This window comes from Xiphias gladius, chromosome 6 (genome assembly GCF_016859285.1).
Source record: "Xiphias gladius isolate SHS-SW01 ecotype Sanya breed wild chromosome 6, ASM1685928v1, whole genome shotgun sequence".
NCBI classification, from domain to species: Eukaryota; Metazoa; Chordata; class Actinopteri; order Istiophoriformes; family Xiphiidae; genus Xiphias; species Xiphias gladius.
In genome coordinates, this window is record NC_053405.1 from 639032 (window position 1) to 657445 (window position 18414).

The following is an 18414-nucleotide window of genomic DNA, read 5'->3' on the forward strand; positions in this document are numbered from 1 at the left end:
AATTGGCCGGAGCTGCCGCTCTCCTTCCTCGGTTTTACTCCTGCTGTCATCTTCCTCCTCTTCATCAGTTCACCGCTCCTCTGCACATCAGTCTCCATTGTTCCCACGACGACGACCACAGGGAGCCGATCGTGGACGACCGAACTCAAGCGACCGGGCTGCGAGTGGAGGAGGGAAGAAGGGAAGAAATAAGGAAGGAAGAGGAAAAGAGAGAAAGAAGGAAGAGATGGAGGGAGGAAAGTGACCAGGAAAGAAGGGAAAGAAGAGGCAGGAAAAAAGAAGAGAGGCAAGGAAACAAGCAAGAGAAATGAAACGAAAGAAAGGGAGACAAGGCGATGCATAACGAGCAGGGGTTAGAGTGGGATTTCGCAGGTGGGGGGGGGCACAGTCCCAGAACACGCATGCAGCTCGCTCACGCACCTGCGGGACAGGTACAGAGGCAGGGCAGGTAGGGACTCGATGGATTTTTGATGGTCCACTGGCCACGTTATTATGTATGAGCCTGCCAATCGGATTTATTCACTTATCAATCGAAGGTGTCGTTCCGGATCGTTCCGGATCGTTCCCCGGATTGTCCCGGATCGTTCCGGATCGTCCCGGATTGTCCCGGATCGTTCCGGATCGATCCAAATTTTTCCGGCCCACTTTCACTCTTGATAATGAAATGATGAATCGGCAGCAGGTTTCACTTTCTATGTGAGTCTGCGACAAACTAACTATTTGAAGGTCACAGACATGATTGTTTTCACCCCTCCTCCCCCACTGACTCCCCCCTCACAGTTTAACCTACCCCCCCCCCGGGGAGGACGGGGGGAGAGGGGAGGGAGAACACAGAGGAGGAGAATACGGAGGTTGGCTGCCATCAAACCTCAGACCAGGTTTCTATATTTTTGGGGAAATCCTGATGTTGAGCGGTTTTGTTTCACAGTCCATCATTAAAGCCCCTTAAGGCTCGTTAAGGCTCGTTAAGGCTCAGAGGTTGTCGTGGTGATCAGGAGGCCGCTCCCGCCCGAAGGTCAGAGTCTTTAGCTTCTTTGAGAACAGCTGCAGTCGAAAGGAAGAGCACGTCAGAGCTGCTTTTTAATCCGTGTCAATGAGAGTCGATCTCCTGGATGTTCATCGTCATAGAAACTCAGGACTCTCCTGGCTAAATGTGGCCGGACTGTAGTTTGAAGCATTATTTTATGATTTTTTTCCGTATTTCAACCGACCAACCAGATGAGGTTGACTAACGCCCCGTGTTCTCCAGTCTTCTCCAGGTATTTGACTGAACTGACGTGGCTGATGCAGACTTCCTTCAGCTGCAGCGGCCACTGCTGCTGTCGGCTTCATCGTTCACCTGCTGGCCTCATTACATTCTATTTTATCAGCAAGACAGGCTTTTCTCTCGGAGGTGAAGCCTGATCGGCCGGCTTCATTGAGCTTAATTTGTGATTACAGAGCTCCCTGACATGTATTTACCTAGAAACTAACCACCGTAAGGTCCTGAGGCTGGGACACAGGGTTTTATTTTCGTCCCTGTGTCTGATTCTTCCAGCAGAGACGAACTGTGGTGGCGTCGGAAGGGTTTAGAGCTTGTGGCGAATAATTTGAAGCTTCCCAGCTTCTCGGACGTGAGGATTCGATGCTTTTCTTTGCCGCAATTTGTGGGAAATTTTTCTGAAATTTTATTAACTAAACAATTAATTGATTCATCGTGAAAATAATCTATAGATGAATCAATAATGAATGACAGTGTCCTCCTCCTTCTTCTGCTGCTCAAAGGAGAAATAAATAACTGGACGTTCAGAGTGAGAGGAGCAGACCAGGGACGGAGGAGGGGAGCTGTGTGTTCGTGTGTGTTTTCGTGGTCTCTCCTCTGAAAGCCGAACCTCGATGCTCCTCTTCCAGCTCCTCATCCTTACATTGTCACTCCTGCCGTCTGTGTCAATCCCTCCTTCACATCATCGTTACAGAGATTACAGCAGCCAATCAGCTTTCTCCTGAAGAGCAGCAGGAAGCCAAGAAGAAGTAGAGCAAAGGTCACAGAATTACCATCACAGAATATGTGACGTTGCCTGTCACACAAAAATGATTTGTCACAACGATTAGCATGTTCTGATCTGCCTCGTCCGTATTGAGGTTTTTGGTTAAGGTCAGACACAGACGGTGGTCATGGTTGACCCGTTGAGCCTCAGATCGAATCGTCACACGCTCGCGACTTCATCTTTTCAGCAATAGCACTTGTCCATCAAGGAGCCAAGATGTCCACAAATCAGCGTCCCGATCGTACGAATCAGACGCTCCTCGTAACTTCTGATCTGGCCGCTTAACCGCGATGTTCAGACTTTTGCTTCAGTATCAACTGTGATCCAGGGGGGTTGGTTATTCTGGTTCCCTGGTCGCGGTGTGAACAGGAACCACTAAAAGCTAAATCAGCATAACTTTGGTGCAGTTCACCTAAATGTCAAGAGAAACGGGCTTGAAACTGAAAGAAGCTGCTGTATGTATCTAAAATCCACAAAATGTCAGTAACTTTCTTGTAGAGTACTTTCCTCAGAATCCACATGGTTCTTATATCGCTGGAACACCGACCCTCCCCTCTACACGCTCCCTTATATATTGTGTGTGGGAACATGTGAACATACAGAAAAACGTGTACAAACTATTTCAAAGTGAAAATGTTTACACAAAAACTGTCCCGGAACATGTATCGTACCACTGACAGTCCTACCTAATAACTACATCAGCTTAGATACCGTCTTAACAAAGATGTGTCTGTGACCGGGTGAAACTAAGGTGCTCGCTGGAGCTTTTTAAAAGTTGAGTCGTATCCTTTATTAAAAAGCTCGAGTTGAGCGTCTCTGCTCTGAAAATAAACTCAAAACCTTGTGTGATCCACAGACCGACAGAGCTGAGATGTTTAAACTGCTGCCCTCTGTGGAGTTTATCACGGGGGGAGGGATGGAGGAGGGAGGTGGTGGAGGGATGAGGGTCACATTTCCTCCGTCTCATGTATCTCAGTATAAACCCTGTGAAATGAGTAACTGTCGGTGTCTGTAAGCTGATTTCAGAGGAGGAGGTTTGTAATTCCAGGATTTTCTGCAGCAGAAGTGTGAAGTGTCGTGGCAGCCGGCCGTGCCGGCACTGAGCCAGCATCGGGCCGGACTCAGAGTTAATAGAAGTGATAAAGAGGCTGCCAGCTGGCAGGAAAACCCCCACCGTCCTCCTCTGTGAGCTCTGATAGCTCCCAAATCCTCAAGAGACCAGGGGAGGGAGGGGGCGGAGGGTGCATATTCATGTGCAAAACTTCTCCAGGACGACTTGCTGTTTACCAGGATGTTCTTGCTCTATTTTTGTCCTTTTGTCCAAACATTTTTTCCCGATCCAGAACCTGCACTAAAGAATCTTTCTTCATGTTCTGGAGGAAGGTTTTCCAGGACATGTGGGGAGAGGGGGCCCTGTTAGCTTCAGCAAACCCCCCCCGATCCCTTAGTCCATCAGGAGCTGCATCCACACCAGTCACATTCAAAAAGCCTTTTCCAGGATATTCAATTGTTTGTCCAAGATTTTATCACAACTGGGAAATTGCCTTAAATTCCAGGTTTTTCAAGATGAACGGGGACCTTGTCAAACACCTTGAACCTTGATCTTTCCTTGATCGAACAAAACCTGGATTTGTGCACATTTTCAGGACAACTTGTTTTCCATTTTTGCTTGTTGGTGTCATTTTGTTAAAGATTTTTCCAGGTCTTGCAAACTGCCTTGAAGAATATAACATTTTCCAGGCGTTCCAGGTTCTACAGGATATGTGGGCAACCCCCCCTCAACCCGCTTCCATCAGTCCAGGACTGGGATTTACACATGCACACTCCAAACCTTTCCAGGGCGACTCGTTTTCCAGGACTTTTGTCAGTTGTGAAATGTGTTTCACGTGTTCACATGTTCACATGTTCACATGTTCACATGTGCTCTGTATGAGACCCGTGAACGTCCTGCGTGTTATTTATGTGAAGAGTCGACCCTCCTCCTCCTCACTCTCAACGCCTCTACTCTAAAAGGGTGATTGACAGGACTAAAGATAATGGAGGGCCAGGCGGGGTCCCGGGGGCCAACAGGGGCCACAGGACCCACATGAGGGGAGGGTTCGCTGTGTGTGTGTGTGTGTGTGTGTGTGTGTTAGTATCTGACAGGCTTCACCTCTCATGTCAGAAAACACAAAGCAGCAGCAGCCTCATATTGTCGATATTGTTTTTGAGTGAGGAGGGTGGGGTGGGGGGTTAATGGTATGGGGGGGGGGATCTTGATTGACAGCTGGCAGGTTTTCTCCACGACTCGCTCCCCCCTCGACAATCTGACGCTGTCTCTGTACCGAACCTTACCTGAAGTCTAACCCTAACCTCAGCCCAGACACTGAGGCATTCTGGGAAACCCTCCTGTCCCCTGTGCTGTGACGGTTGGAAGTTGATGGATTTTTTCTCTTCATATGAAGCCAGGCTAACGGTTTCCCCCTGCCTCCAGTCATTGTGCTAAGCTAGGCTAACTACAGATCAGTGTTACAGAGCTGGACACGCAAACTGTGATTTATACTCACACACACACACACACGCCTGGTGATCATCGGTCGCCGTGGTGACTGGAGTCCTGTTACAGTGAACATGTGGCTGCTACTGCTGAGTGTGTGTGTGTGTGTGTGCGAGCGGGTCTAGTGTGCGTGTAGCATGTTCCGCTAACTTGATCCTACATATTCTAAATATTACACCACTCAGGAATCTCCAACCACCGTAACTCCTGTCAGTGCTGCAGCGCTACTGTAGCATTACTGGGTGTCAGTGGCGCTTTAAAAAACTGTTGGGGCAGCAACAGCTGCTTTGAACAGATGCAAAAGCAGAAAATTAGACCATTATTCAGACGGACACGATGTGTTCTTTCTCCACCGAGTTTAGTCCAGGTGATCATCTGACCGAGTGCGTGCCGGTTCTCGGATCGGTTTTGTGAGTGCTGTCAGTCCGGTAGCTGGGTTCGCTCTGCAGGGTCCGGGTTTACCGCCTCGTCTAGAGACTCCTGCTGCTTTCCTGTTTGTGATTCTCACAGAAAGATGCCTGAGAACCTGAAGACCTGTACCTGACCAGGTACCACCCCCTCCCAGTAGCACACAGGAGGCAGAAAGTGCCTTCCTTGACAAACCAGCAATCGGCCACTTTTTGCTGGAGAACCACTCCACGTTATATCAGATTATTTTTACCAGGGGTTTGGTTTATAACAATATCCTGCAGCTGGCGGCACTGAGGAGTTTGATCTCCAGTTTTTCTTCTAAAGGCAGATTTGTGCTGTAGACGATAATCCACCACAGCTGCTCTCTTCTTTAAAAGAATTACACCCATCAGCCACAACAGTAAAAGCAGTTGCTGGCTCTAATGTTGTGGATGAATGGTGTGTATATACAGTGTCTATACGTATATGTATATGTATCTCCCAGCTGTGTTCGGGTATTGTTCCAGTTCCAGACTAGGAAGCGATTCACCCCCTCTGGGCTGCTCTCGCCGTTTCTCAGAGAACTGACGTTGAGATTTCTGGGGCGTCGTTCAGTTCAGTAAAGGGCGTTCGCTCTCTGGAGAGGACGTTGTTGAAATCTTCTGCCATAAGTGAAGTGTTGAGCCGCCGCCTACCTGAGGGGGGTTGGGGAGGTTTCATACACCAGGTTAAACCTGATTGGACCCAGGTCTGAGATGATTATTAGATGAATTTCTCAGTTGTTAATTTGAGAGATGACACAATTAATAACTGAGTAGTAGTCAATATGAGAGTAACGTTAGTGAGGCGTATTCTTTGTGTAATGGGTTTGTAGATCGCCAACAATCACGATCTACATCAGACGAGTGCCACGTTCTGTGAGTACGTCCGAGATTTGATCAGTCTAGATTTGGATCAAAGATGGTTTCAAAGTCTCCCCCTGCTATGATTACTGAATCTGGAGGGTCCACGAGATATGAAAATGTATTATTGAAAAAATGTGGGTTGTCATGATTAGCTGCGTAAATATTGGCCGTTGTTATTTTAATATTTCCGATGTGTCCATTAGTGACAACGAAACGACCGTCTGGGTCGATGATTGCGGTTTTGTTGCGGTACGGAGTGTTTTCATGGATCAGAACAGCAACTCCTGTAGATGTTGATGCGTTTCCTGTAGAAGGTTCATTTTAGATGGATGATTGAAGACTTTTGGACGTTTTGCCATTGACCCAACGACCCGACGTCCCGAATGAACATGAGAGAGGACACGAGTAACGTGGGAGGTAACGCTGATTATTATATTTCGTTTGCCTCAGGTTTACATATGCAGGTGAACAGGTTCTGCAGAGAAAGCAAATAATCAACATGAGAAAAGAAAACCAGACAAATACACAAATACAAGATGAAGTAAGAGATTAAGAGTGTGTGTGTGTGTGTGTGTGTGTGTGTGTGTGTGTGTGTGTGTGTGTGTGTGTGAGGGAGAGAGTTATCAAGAGAGAGCGATAGAGAGAGATCCAGGAGTTTAAAGCTTTATCAGACACCAACACTCTGCACCGCGGCTTTGAAACTGAACTCTGGAAACTTGTCACGCACACAGCTCATCTATCTACGGGGAATCTGAGCTCGCACACAAAAGCCGAGTCAGGGTCGGGTTTTTTCTGGACCTCTCTGCGTCCCCCCGCCGTGTGGATGGAGGTCGCCTCATGCAGATGAAGAGGAGGGCTGCGTGTTTTCACACGGGGGTGAAGTCGGTCTGAACGCAGCCTCAGTCGTACTTCGTATTTATAGAAAGGATTCACAGACAGTTTCTTAAATCCCCCGTTGGTCTGTTTGTTTGAATTTTTGAATTTCTTTCCCTGATAAGACAGCGAGAGAGAAGGTGCTGGTTTCTCTTTAATAATAAAAAAAACTGAGAGTGTGTGTGTTGAGCTGGTAGTATCAGGTGTTCAGACAGCATATCAGATAGTTTTGTCTTGGAGCTTGTAGCTTCTTGTCTGAACCTGAAGGAAACACTGTGGGTATTGTAGCTGAGCCTGTCAGGACAGGGTCAGGTTACAGTAACACACACAGCAACACAATGGACCGCAGAGTCTCTCCAGAGGGCATCGATCACGTGGCTGTGGGACAGAGATGATAAAGCTGCTCCCTGCCCCTGCTGTGGGAAAATCCTGCCCCGGGATGAACGGCAGACAGTCCAGCAACAGCAGATCCACGTTAGCTGGTCCCGAGGCGACAATACCTACGGGGGACTAAAGAGTCACACGAGTCAAATGTTTCCACTGTTTATATAAGAAAACATTAGATGACGAGAAACTAGGTTGAACTTTAAGCTGCATTAGGCAACTTTTGAACACGAGGAGGCAACAAATGCTGAACTTACAAAACCATCGATTCATTACAGCTAGTTTTTAAATTTGGTCCAGTATTGTCTGGTGTTTCAGCCCTGGTCTGGTCCAGAATATAGTCCTGGTCTGGTCTGGTTTTGAGTCAGCTTTAATTTGAGAAAGTATGATGTCATGAAGCATCTGATAGAAACAATAAAGAATTCTTGTGACGGAAAACAATCTTCATGAAAACGTCGGTCAAATGATGCCGACTGCTGGTCCCTGTTTTTAAATGTGCTGCACATCCTGGTCTGGAACCTCCCCCTCAGTCCAGACCACCTGAGTAGAATAAACCTGGTTCTTCAGCCTGTGTTTCGCACCGACGCTCTACGTGTCTGAGCAGATCTGAAGTTTCATCTGTCAGCAGCTCAGGTTGGTTCGGTCCGCTCTGTCAGGAAGTCTGACAAATGACCCTGACCCGCCCCCATCCGCACCAGACCTGGATCTAATCCACCTGACCTTCAGAGACCTGCACAGATTAAACAGTAAATCAAACTGAGGCATGCTGGGAGCTGTGACATCACAGGTGTGGAGAGGAAAGAGCAGAGACTCGCTGCAGCTGCTGCAGGAAAAACCCGAAAACATGTGAGCAAAGAAAATGTGAAAATCTCTCAGAAAAGAAGGAAAGAGGACAGGATCCGTCTTCAGTCTGAGACACCTGCTCAGTTTGTGTCAGCAGGACCTCAGATCCAGTCCTTGTTCCGCCTGGTCCTGGATTATAAGACGTACAGCAGCAAATGATTGACTGAAGGAAGCAAAGAAGGGAAAAAGACAGGTCGTTATCCGGCTGTCGAAAACATCAGCGCTTCTTTCATCTAGACAAAGGTCACTTTGCTTGGGAGCTGCCTGTTCTCATGCGGGTTGAGGGGCAGTGATGTCAAGTCGGCTGGCGGCTCAAGATGGACTCCTACATGTTAGAGAAGCAGCTGGGATGTGACGTCACTGCTCAAGTTTCCATCTGAATGTGGCTTAAAGTTTAACCGAGAACTCCGCAAAATCCTGAGAGAACAAACTGAGCGGAGTCTGGTTTCCCTCCGCTGCTGCTGATCGAATCTGACCTGATCAGCAGCCGGTGGAGCCGATTCTCCAGTCGCTGCCGTTAAACCACCACAGAAGAAGAGGACGCGGCGAGATGAGCTCATTAGAAGAGCTGCAGTCTGAGCTCAGACGATGGAAAACCATGTGGAGAACGTGATGGAATCTGACGTTTCTGCTGGTTCCATGTGTTGATGTGGGGAAGGTTCCAGTCTCCTCGCGGCTCCTCACAGACCTGATGGTTTCCTCTCCTTACATTTCACATACATGAAAACACATTTACTGGTCACATGCTTGTGACTCATAAGTTTCCCACAGGACTGTGTTGGTTTGTTGTAACTATAAAGAGTCCTGGTCTAGACCAGCTCTATGTGAAAAGTGCCATGAGATCACCTCTGTTATGATTCTGCTGCTATATAAATAAAAGTGAGTTGAATTGAATTGAATTGAAAACCAGTTGCTGTAATTGTTTAAGTATGGAGAGGACTTCCTGGAAGACATTGATAGTGCTGACCACAGCTGTTCACATGAAAACTGACGGTGTACAGTGTTGCCAGATGTGACTGACAAAAATTTCGACTCCAGCTGAGGGTCCCGTTTAGCATGTCACACCCCTCTCTGTCTATATCTCTACTACAGCTGTCAAAAAAAGTACATAAAAATGTTGTTGAACCAGCTGTGATCAGCTCCTGTTCTCAGCGTAGCCGTGGACGTAAAGACAAGTGTCACTGGGTCACTGTGATACTGAAGGAAACTTAGAAACAGGAGGATTCTGAATGAACTTCTGCAGCCTTTTCTCCTCTGGTTTCTAAGGGGATTTCTGGAGCTGGAATTCAGGCGAACCGTCGTAGGTATAAACCGACCCAATGGTACAAAAGAAGAAGCCTGAATTAAATCCAACCTGCCCAGTCCGGTGACAGTGGTCGTGTGAAGCATGAACACAGAGAAACCCCTCTCAGCTCCAGCTGACCGGGCAGGGGGGCGGGAACCCTCTGTGCTGCTGGTGAAGCCTCCAGGTGAGAAGCACTGTGGCCTTCAAACCTGTCTCCGTTATCTAACTGGGAGAAGTGCACGTATAATTTTCCATTTACATCTTGTTCCCGTCTAGTTGTAACTCACTCGCTCTGAGTTGCTTATGACAAAAGCACATCTCTGCGTTGTTTGGCTGTAAGAAGGTTCTCTTCCATCTGATGATGATGAGGCTGGTGAGCCCGGTCACCCTGCGGCCTGCTGGGACGGGCAGAGAGCCTCTCTCCATTAGAGAGATGAGTGATGATGTGAGAGGTGAGGGGACAGAGTTCACAGCGAACGCATCGCCTGCTCTCTGAGCTGTTAGTCACTCGATCCTTCAGCTAACTCAGTTAGCCTGCACTTTGCTAATGATGTTAGAAGAGACGAAGAGGGCGCGGCGGAGGAGAAGCTCTTCCCTCCGTCCTCTCTCTCCATCAGGATCGAGCTCCAGCTGCTCCGATCCACCTCCCAAACTCAATCAGGACCACGCCTTGATGCTGCGTTCAGCTCTCACGGGAACAGTCGGCGCGGTGATTCAGCAAACCGACAGCCTCTGAAGTGAAACTTGAAGGGTTTAAAATCGTTAAGAGGCTGTCTTTTTACGGAGCTCCATTTGTGCCGAAAAGCTGCTCTCTACGTTTCCCTTCACAGTTTCAGGAAACTGTGCCGGAGGCAGAGTTACTGAAAATGCAGCAAGCGGGAGTTATGAGGATGTTTGGGGCTTTTTATTCATCTGACTAAAAAAACAGGTGGAGATCCATGGGCTCGTTTTGTCACGTGGTGTTTCCCGTTGATGTATGGAAGCACCGTGGTAATTATGAGATCCAGATCTAGTTAGTATGAGGTAATGAGTCATATTTAGGACATAGAGTAAAAACCTGGCGTCTATCAATGTCTTTACTTTCAGTAAAAATGTATTTTTTTTTAAAAATCAAAAAAGTTTTGAGTGATGGATAAGAGTCTGACGGTGCTGACTGCATAGACTAAAAACACGCGTCCATTATAGAGACCTGCTGCCTATCGATAGATGTAGTTGTGTATCGACGTCGTTACTACAAACTGCTCGGTGCTTCACTCTCGTTTTTGACGGGTGTTCGCTTCCGTTGTCTTTTTTTGGAGAGTATCAACTGTGAATAAAAATGCCGATTAAATCGTTTTTAAAGCCAAAACAACAGTAGTTCAGTAGTAGCATGTTGTGCTGTTCAGCCCTGAGTAGTGTCTGCAGGCATTCCTTTCAGGCTGCTCACAGCTCCAGCCACCTCCAGCCAATAAGGCGGGAGAGCCTGAGAGTTTTACAGGAACAAACAGCAACTCAGACTCACTCAGGAAGACCTAAAGGCACAAAGAGAGCGCCCCCTAGAGTCGGATGTTGGGTAGATACTATGAGCTCTTTAGTATTCACCTTGATGCTTGTGTATCTGATCCATCAGAATAGGTTTGATTTCATGGGTTTTTAATTGGAGGTCAGTAAACAGAGTCAACAGAGAATCATCACATCACCCCCCCCCCAAAAAAAAAAGAGTGACTTCAAACCTCATTACCAAAATCCAAATTAGCTGCGTTGATTGGACGTCCCGCCTCCTCCATCGTTGTCTTTGACTCGCATGAATTTTCAGGGAGACATGAAGTTTGATTGGCTTGTTTTCAGAGATCAATCGTCGAATGATTGTTATTTCCATCGGAGGTAAATGCATCTGTCAGTGTACGACGGACTCAGTGTTTGTGTTAAATTAAATTATGTAAATTTCAGCAAAAGTGTGACGGAGCAGCTGTGAAGACAAATCATGAGGAAACACAAAGACTTTTTACTGATCAACCATCAACCATCAACCTACATGTTTTATATCAGTCACTTTGTTTCTGCTACAGCAGTGTGTGTGTGTGTGTGTGTGTGTGTGTGTGTGTGTGTGTGTGTGTGTGTGTGTGTGTGTGTGTGTGTGTGTGTGTGTGTGTGTGTGTGTGTGTGTGTGTGTGTTCCAGGATCAGCCTCATTAGTCTCTGAGTCTCTGTCTCTCTGGAGCTGAGCTGTGAAACGACTCGTCCCAGTCGTCGCTGCAGACTGTTGTTGTTGTTACCGTCACAATGCTGCTGAAATACCGCTGAACAACTAGAGCCATCGGTAGTCAAAGTAACGGTGTCAGCTGAACAATCGTGATGTTTATTACACTGACAAACACCCTGAGCAGGACAAGGAGGTTTTCTCTTTGTTTCAAAACATGTTAGTGCAATAAAACAAGAATGTGACAACAAAAGTCCGAAATTCACGTGTGCTCACTCCTGCTAAACATCCACTGGAGACATTTGAACCTTTTGAAATATCTTAAAATTTGGATTCTGGGACTATTCAATCAAAATGACAAAAGTTAAAATGTGAAATGAGTTAATCTTGGCTTGCGAAACGTCGCGTCGCAGTTACAGTTGAATGTAAGCAGTGAAAGGAGTCGAGGTGTTAATGACTGAACCGGCTATGTTGGGTGAAGGTGAAGTTTCAGTGAAGTGGAAGCTCTGACGGCAGTTTGATGTGTTCGTGTGAAAGCTGAAGGTAGATGAAGCGTCCGTTTACGCTCAGAAAGCAGTTGCAGCGTCAGATGAAGTCAGAGCATCGAATTATTCATATTTACTAGTGAAGTAAAACAGACTCAATAACCTGATAAACAGTACACTTGTGTTAGCAGTCAAGTCCCGTTGGTGCGCCCCCTGGTGGTCAAAACTGTGACATCAGACCTGAGTCCTCCTGGAATCAGCTGATTATAAAATCTAGAGTCCCTCATAACCAACAACGAAACACATTGCCATAGCAACCGCCCTCTGATTAAAATATTTTTTAAACTTTTGTTAATTGACTTGGACCCTGATGCAAGACAGCGCCCCCTGCTGTTTGTTTACTAACATTAACTGTAAATTATTTGAATGGATTTTTGTATCTGTTACTGTCAAACTGTTTATAACTGTACATCCAGGTTCATGTCATCTGAACCGACAAAAATCCAGTTTAAACCTTGTCTGGGCAGCTCTGAGCGCTGGCAGCGGACAGGATGTGGGTCAGTTCTCCGTCCTGTAAGTCAAGTTAGTTTTATTTATAGACCTTCAAATCATAACAGGTGTTATCTCAGGGCAGGTTTCATGTGGAGCAGGTCTAGACTGGACTCTTTATAGTTATATTTACAGAGACCCAACATTCCCCCATGAACAAGCACTCGGTGACAAACATGATGTACCCACGATCACGCTCTGATAAACCGTTAGCTTTGATTCACACACACACACACACACACACACACACACACACACACACACACACACACACACACACACACAGGCACGCACACACACACACACACACACACACACACACACACACACACACACACGCACACACACGCACACACACACACAGACACACACACACTCTCTTGACCAGTGGGTTCCATGTGCTGGAGTTTAGTGGAGCTTCTGAGAACACTGAAACTGTGTTAACCCAGTTTTCACGGTTTCTCCGTCTTTATGCTCTTGATGAAAACAGTAACTGCAGCGCTTCTCTAACTCTACTTGTTGTTAGTCGTTTCTACACATTGGCCCCCACTTTGCAGCTTTCAGAGTGGGGGGATGCTAATGTTCCCAGTCCTACGTGTTGAGGCTGCAGTGGTAAAATATATCAAAAAGCCGATTCAGACCAACAGAGCTCCAGGTTTCCCGTCTCATTGAGTGATGTTTTTAGGTTACAGTTTGACAAAGTTGTAGACGTCTCACCTTCCTGGTTTTTTGTTTTGTTTAGTTTTTTCCCTATTTTCAGGAAAACAGTTCTTGGCACGGCTCCACGGCTGCAGCTAACCTAGCCTGATCAAGCTGCACGTTTTGATGTTTTAAACCTAAATGTGGCACAAAAACTGTAGTGAAGATGAAACGCTTCTTTAAAATGGACGTTTGAAGACGCAGTTTTCTGCTCCTCAGGTTCTTTCGGGGCGAGTACACGGTCGAGGTGGCCATCAATGACTACCTGGACATCTACTGTCCTCACTACGAGGGGACGGAGGCGGCCGAACGCATGGAGCACTACGTGTTGTACATGGTGAACTACGACGGGTACACGACCTGCGACCACCACAGGAAGGGCTTCAAACGCTGGGAGTGTAACCGACCGCAGAGCCCGAACGGACCGCTCAAGTTCTCCGAGAAGTTCCAGCTGTTCACGCCCTTCAGTCTGGGCTTTGAGTTCAGGCCGGGACACGAGTACTACTACATCTGTGAGTACTGCACACTAATTATCACTGTATAGTACTGAGCTGTACTGAGTACTAATACATCTGTAACAGGGTTTTCTCTCCCATTATAAGATTATAAGGGAATCTATGCTGAGAGTTCTCCACCGCTCTGGAGAGAGAGGACAGAGAGAGGATATTTTTCCTAGAAATTCGGTTTGAAATAGTGGGGATCGACCTATAATCAAGGACGAGACAATTACATGTTCATTGCATCTGTTTGAATGGAGAGAGGAACCGAGTAACTATGGTCTTCTACAGAGATGTGTTGCATCATGGGTTATTTTTGGGCTAACAAGTGTTTTCAGTTCCTACATGTATAATCAGCCTTTCAGAGTGTTTTCCATACATGGGCTCTTCTTGGAAAGTCCACCCAGGTCGACTAAGACCCACCCAGGTCGACTAATATCCGCCTAGGTCGACTAAGACCTGCCCAGGTAGACTAAGACCCGCCCAGGTCGACAAAGACCCGCCCAGGTAGACTAAGACCCGCCCAGGTAGACTAAGACCCGCCCAGGTCGACAAAGACCCGCCCAGGTAGACTAAGACTTGCCCAGGTAGAAGTCTCTGTGTGTGTGTGTGTGTGTGTGTGTGTGTGTGTGTGTGTGTGTGTGTGTGTGTGTGTGTGTGTGTTAATGAAATCTGGTCTGCAGGTCAAACACACACAGCAGCAGCCTTTTCCGTACGATGTCTGCAGATCCGTAAAAATACTTAAAAGCTTTTAAATGTGATTCTTAATAATGTTTTTTCCTATTTAAATGTAAAATCTGTTCTTTGGTAAAAAGCTATTTTTATTTTTTTATTTGAGGTTTTGTTTTAGACGTGTGATGTTTTTCTTTGCATCCTTTGTATTAACCACATGTAACATATACTAACCAGGTTACATGTGGTTTTGCCTGGAGATGCACATCAGCATTGGAGGAATATCCACACTAACATATTGCTGAGCCCTGATGTGCATTCGCTCTGCTGCGGAGAAGGTTTTTCATTTTCTTCGTTGAGGTCTTGAAAAGGTCTTGAAATGCATTAAGTCTGATTTCAAAGTGTGGAGATACCCTGTAGCTTGACTCCTTTGGAGTAGAGCAGAGAACGCTGACCACGTTTTATTCCTCTTTTATTGAAAGTATCTTAACGTTTTCTTTACCTATTTGCTAGTTTGCTTCCCTTTGTTAAAGGACAGGAAGTGACTGTGAGGTGCCGCCAACCTCGAATATCCCTCACGGCTTCACACTGACCAAGTCCTCGGAAAGGCAGATAAGCTCACTCATCTATTACCACACCCGATGCAAATAACAACCAATAACAATCGGAAGATATAACAGATGCTAGCGAGCTGTAGGCCACGAGCCAGGTCGATGACGGCTGCGGCGCATATCCAGAATCGATCCAAACCAACCACCTGAATGCGCAGGTCACATTGTTCAGGTTCAACTTTAGTAGTCGTTTGTGCAGAATGACGCGGCATCTGTGCAGCGACATGCTTAAGATGAGTCAGCACCTCAGGTAAAAGTGATTCTACATGGTAACAGAACGACAAACGATAAAGGTAAAGACAGAGAAACTACTGTAGATACGAGACGTGCGATGGATGGAAGGACCAGTGTATAAATACATGGAAGGATGATTAGAGGCTGAGAGTGTGAGAACTGAGAAACACTGGCTGTTCATCCCCATGTAGTTCAGCTCTTTCTAACTTTGTCATATTTGTCTTTTTCAACTGTTTGTTTCTTTGTGTTTTAATGAATTGTCCATGTGCACCTTTGTTTGCAAAGTCGCTTGCCTCAAATCTCCACTTGAAGGACAAATGAACTTTCATCGAATCTTAGAGTAAAACAGCAGAGTCAGCGCTGCGCATAAATAACGCTTCATCTGATGTGAACCTCATTAAATCCACCTTTCAGCAGCTGAAATGACTAAAGCTGCGAGGCTGAGCTCAGATCTGTAACTGGCTGGTGAATGTGACTCCAACCCCAAACTGAGCTGAGCAGCAGAGCACGTGAAGTAGGGATTGAAGAACAGCTGGAGCCTCCCGACTTTCACACCTCTCTGTTCACCAACTACTGATGACTCTTCCGGACTCACAACCACGAAACCGATCAGCTTCAGTTATTGACCTGATCTGAATGAGATCGGTGCTTCGGCGGCTGTTTGCTTCAGTGATCTGTGGTTAAAAGCTGCTGTAAATAGTTTCCTGTGTCTCCCTCTGTGTTTCCCCCGCAGCGTCTCCACATCCAAACCTGGCCGGGAAACCTTGCCTGAAGCTCAAAGTCTACGTCAAACCAACCAGTGAGTCTCTTCTTTCCAAGTCTTATTAACATATAAGTCTGTCAGGGCCGCAGTCGCGCCATCAGAGTAGGTTTTAGACTTAGACAGCACTGATCGTCCGAGGACAACAGATGATGACAATTCACAGGAGCTGTTCAGGTCTCTGTCAGCCGAACGTCATTTTAGTCCCGTGATGCTGCCGGGTTTCTGGTCCCAAACGACTTTGACGCTGCCTTCACTGACATATGGTAGAAGTTTTGTTGACGAGCTGATTAGTTTTCAGTGTGGATCTGGATCCAGTGGCGTCCAACGTATTGCTTCTTAAAGGGATTTGGGTACGTTGTAGAAAATATACTATATTTTAACAGTTCAATTTAATTTAGAAATGCAGAAGAGAACTCTTTTACACATTTGTTTTGGTGGTTGTTCAAAACTCCCTCAGGTGGGCTGCACCCACCAAACGCTAGTCCCAAGATCATTAGCCCACGACTGAACATTTCCATCAAACTAGTGAGAGAGTGTGAGAGATTCTGCAAACAGAAAAACCAGACTGAAGAAATGATTCCAAATCACAGTTTCGGTATAGCTGATAATATTCTGATAACCAGTGGAATAAAAGGCTTCGTGTAAAAGCAGCTACTGACTGAAGAGTCCTCGGGCTCAGGAGGAACATTTATGAATCCTCATTCAATTCTTCCTGCTGCATATAACGTTGTAAATGTCAGTTTGAAGCAGAGGAAGTGCGTAGACTCGGGGCTGTCACCGTGACGCTGTTAAACGGTCGCTCATCACAGTCATAAAAGACTTTATGGGAATAAAGTAACTGTCGCTGCAGAGAACAGCATTAACATATTAACACCGTCACTGGCTGGAAATCCTCGGCTTTCATCGGCGTCGGCGCTGATGAAAGCCGATTTGTTGGGGAGACGGAGGATTTTGCCGGGCAGGAAGAAAAGGTGTTTATTGGATGTGGAGGTGGATTTTCTGGAGACGCTGTTTGTTCTGAAACAGTCAAGCTGTGAAACATTTACAGGAGAGAAAACAAAATCAATTCAGGGCAAATTATTTTCTCCGAATCCACCTGACACACACAGGGTTTACACCAATGAGTCTGATTCTTTCACAGTAAAGGTCTTCTGGAGGAGGATATATTCAAAACAGATGCACATAAAAGAATGAAGGCCTCTTTACTTCTCACGCTGATCACCATCTTACTCACACTGTAAAGTAATTACATGAATATAAAGTAAGGAAAAGGACAATTTCCCTACTGACCGATTTAAAGATGAAATTACATAAATTGCGCCGTGGTGCTGTCCGGCTCCTGGCCGGGGCTGAACGGTCACGTGCAAGCACTACACTCCCCCCAGGTAACACACCTGCTGCTGTGAAAGAGCGAGAGCAATAAATACGCACTGGAAAAGTCCCAAAACGTGAGCAGGAACTGGAGGGCAAGAGACCCACAATGGACACTGTAAGCCTACTACGTGATTACTATCAGCGAATTATTTAAATCACATTTGTATGGGAATGATTCTGTCCCAAGCTGTTTGGTCACTAAAAGCGGTCCCCACATGATCTCCAGTCACTCTAGACACTTCTTACACTTTGTTTTCTGATGTGTCCCCTCTCAGATGACTCGGTGTACGAGTCTCCGGAACCCTTCCTGACGGACGACACCACCGGCGGCTGCGGCCTCGCTCTGCCCCGCCTCTCCCTGCTGGTCGCCATGTTGCTGGCCCTGCTCCTCATCCTCTTCCTCGCCTCCTCATAGCACCTCCTCTTCACCCCCCTCCCGTCGCTCCGGGGAGAAACTAATCCAGCTCCCTCTCCCTGACCTCTGACCTTCACATGAACTCCAACCAGCAGCTCGGCCAATCTGAGGAGGCAGAGGTCACTGGAGCTGCTGTCGTTGCTGGTTCCGCCCGGAGTTTCTGGGATCATCTCTGCTCTGTGATGATGTTTCTGTTCAAACATCAATAAAACTGTTACAGATCTGCAAGTCGAGACTCCATCGACTCCCATGTTAAAGTCCCCGTTTGCTGCAGATACAGGTCAACTGGATATTTACCGTGGACACGTCCGACTCCTGCCTCTTTAGTGCCGGACGTCGTTACAGCTTTTTAAATTCCAGTGCCAAAACACGCTGAATTTCAGCGCCGATGCCAAAACTTCACTTTTCTACAAAAACCCTCCTTTTAATTTAGCACCTTACCGTGTTTCCTCAGATAGTGACCTTTTGTTTACCTCCACTACAGAAGGTACCAGGCCTTTATTTCTAGTTCCCTCTATCATTGGTCGGATTTTAGTAGGACCTGTTTGGCCCGTTAAAGTTACTGCATTGCACTATTAATACAAACTCAGCACTTCCTGTAAGCATTTCAGATTAAAAGCTCTCTTGTGTTTCCATGGACAGAAACCCTTAATTTCTTAACAGGGCTTTTATTGTGAAACATTGTACATTACTA

The 18414-nt window shown here is 46.6% G+C and overlaps 1 protein-coding gene across 1 annotated transcript in view; it reads left to right on the forward strand.

Moving 5' to 3' along the window:
- The window catches only part of LOC120791370 (ephrin-A2-like), a 79906-nt gene extending 62082 nt beyond the window's left edge, over positions 1 to 17824 (forward strand). Inside the window, exons 2-4 of the mRNA XM_040129802.1 lie at positions 13374 to 13666; positions 15902 to 15967; positions 17581 to 17824. Of these exons, the coding sequence (XP_039985736.1) occupies positions 13374 to 13666; positions 15902 to 15967; positions 17581 to 17720 (499 nt within the window). The 3' untranslated portion in view covers positions 17721 to 17824. The remainder of the gene's footprint in view (positions 1 to 13373; positions 13667 to 15901; positions 15968 to 17580) is intronic.
- The last annotated feature ends 590 nt before the right edge of the window (positions 17825 to 18414 follow it).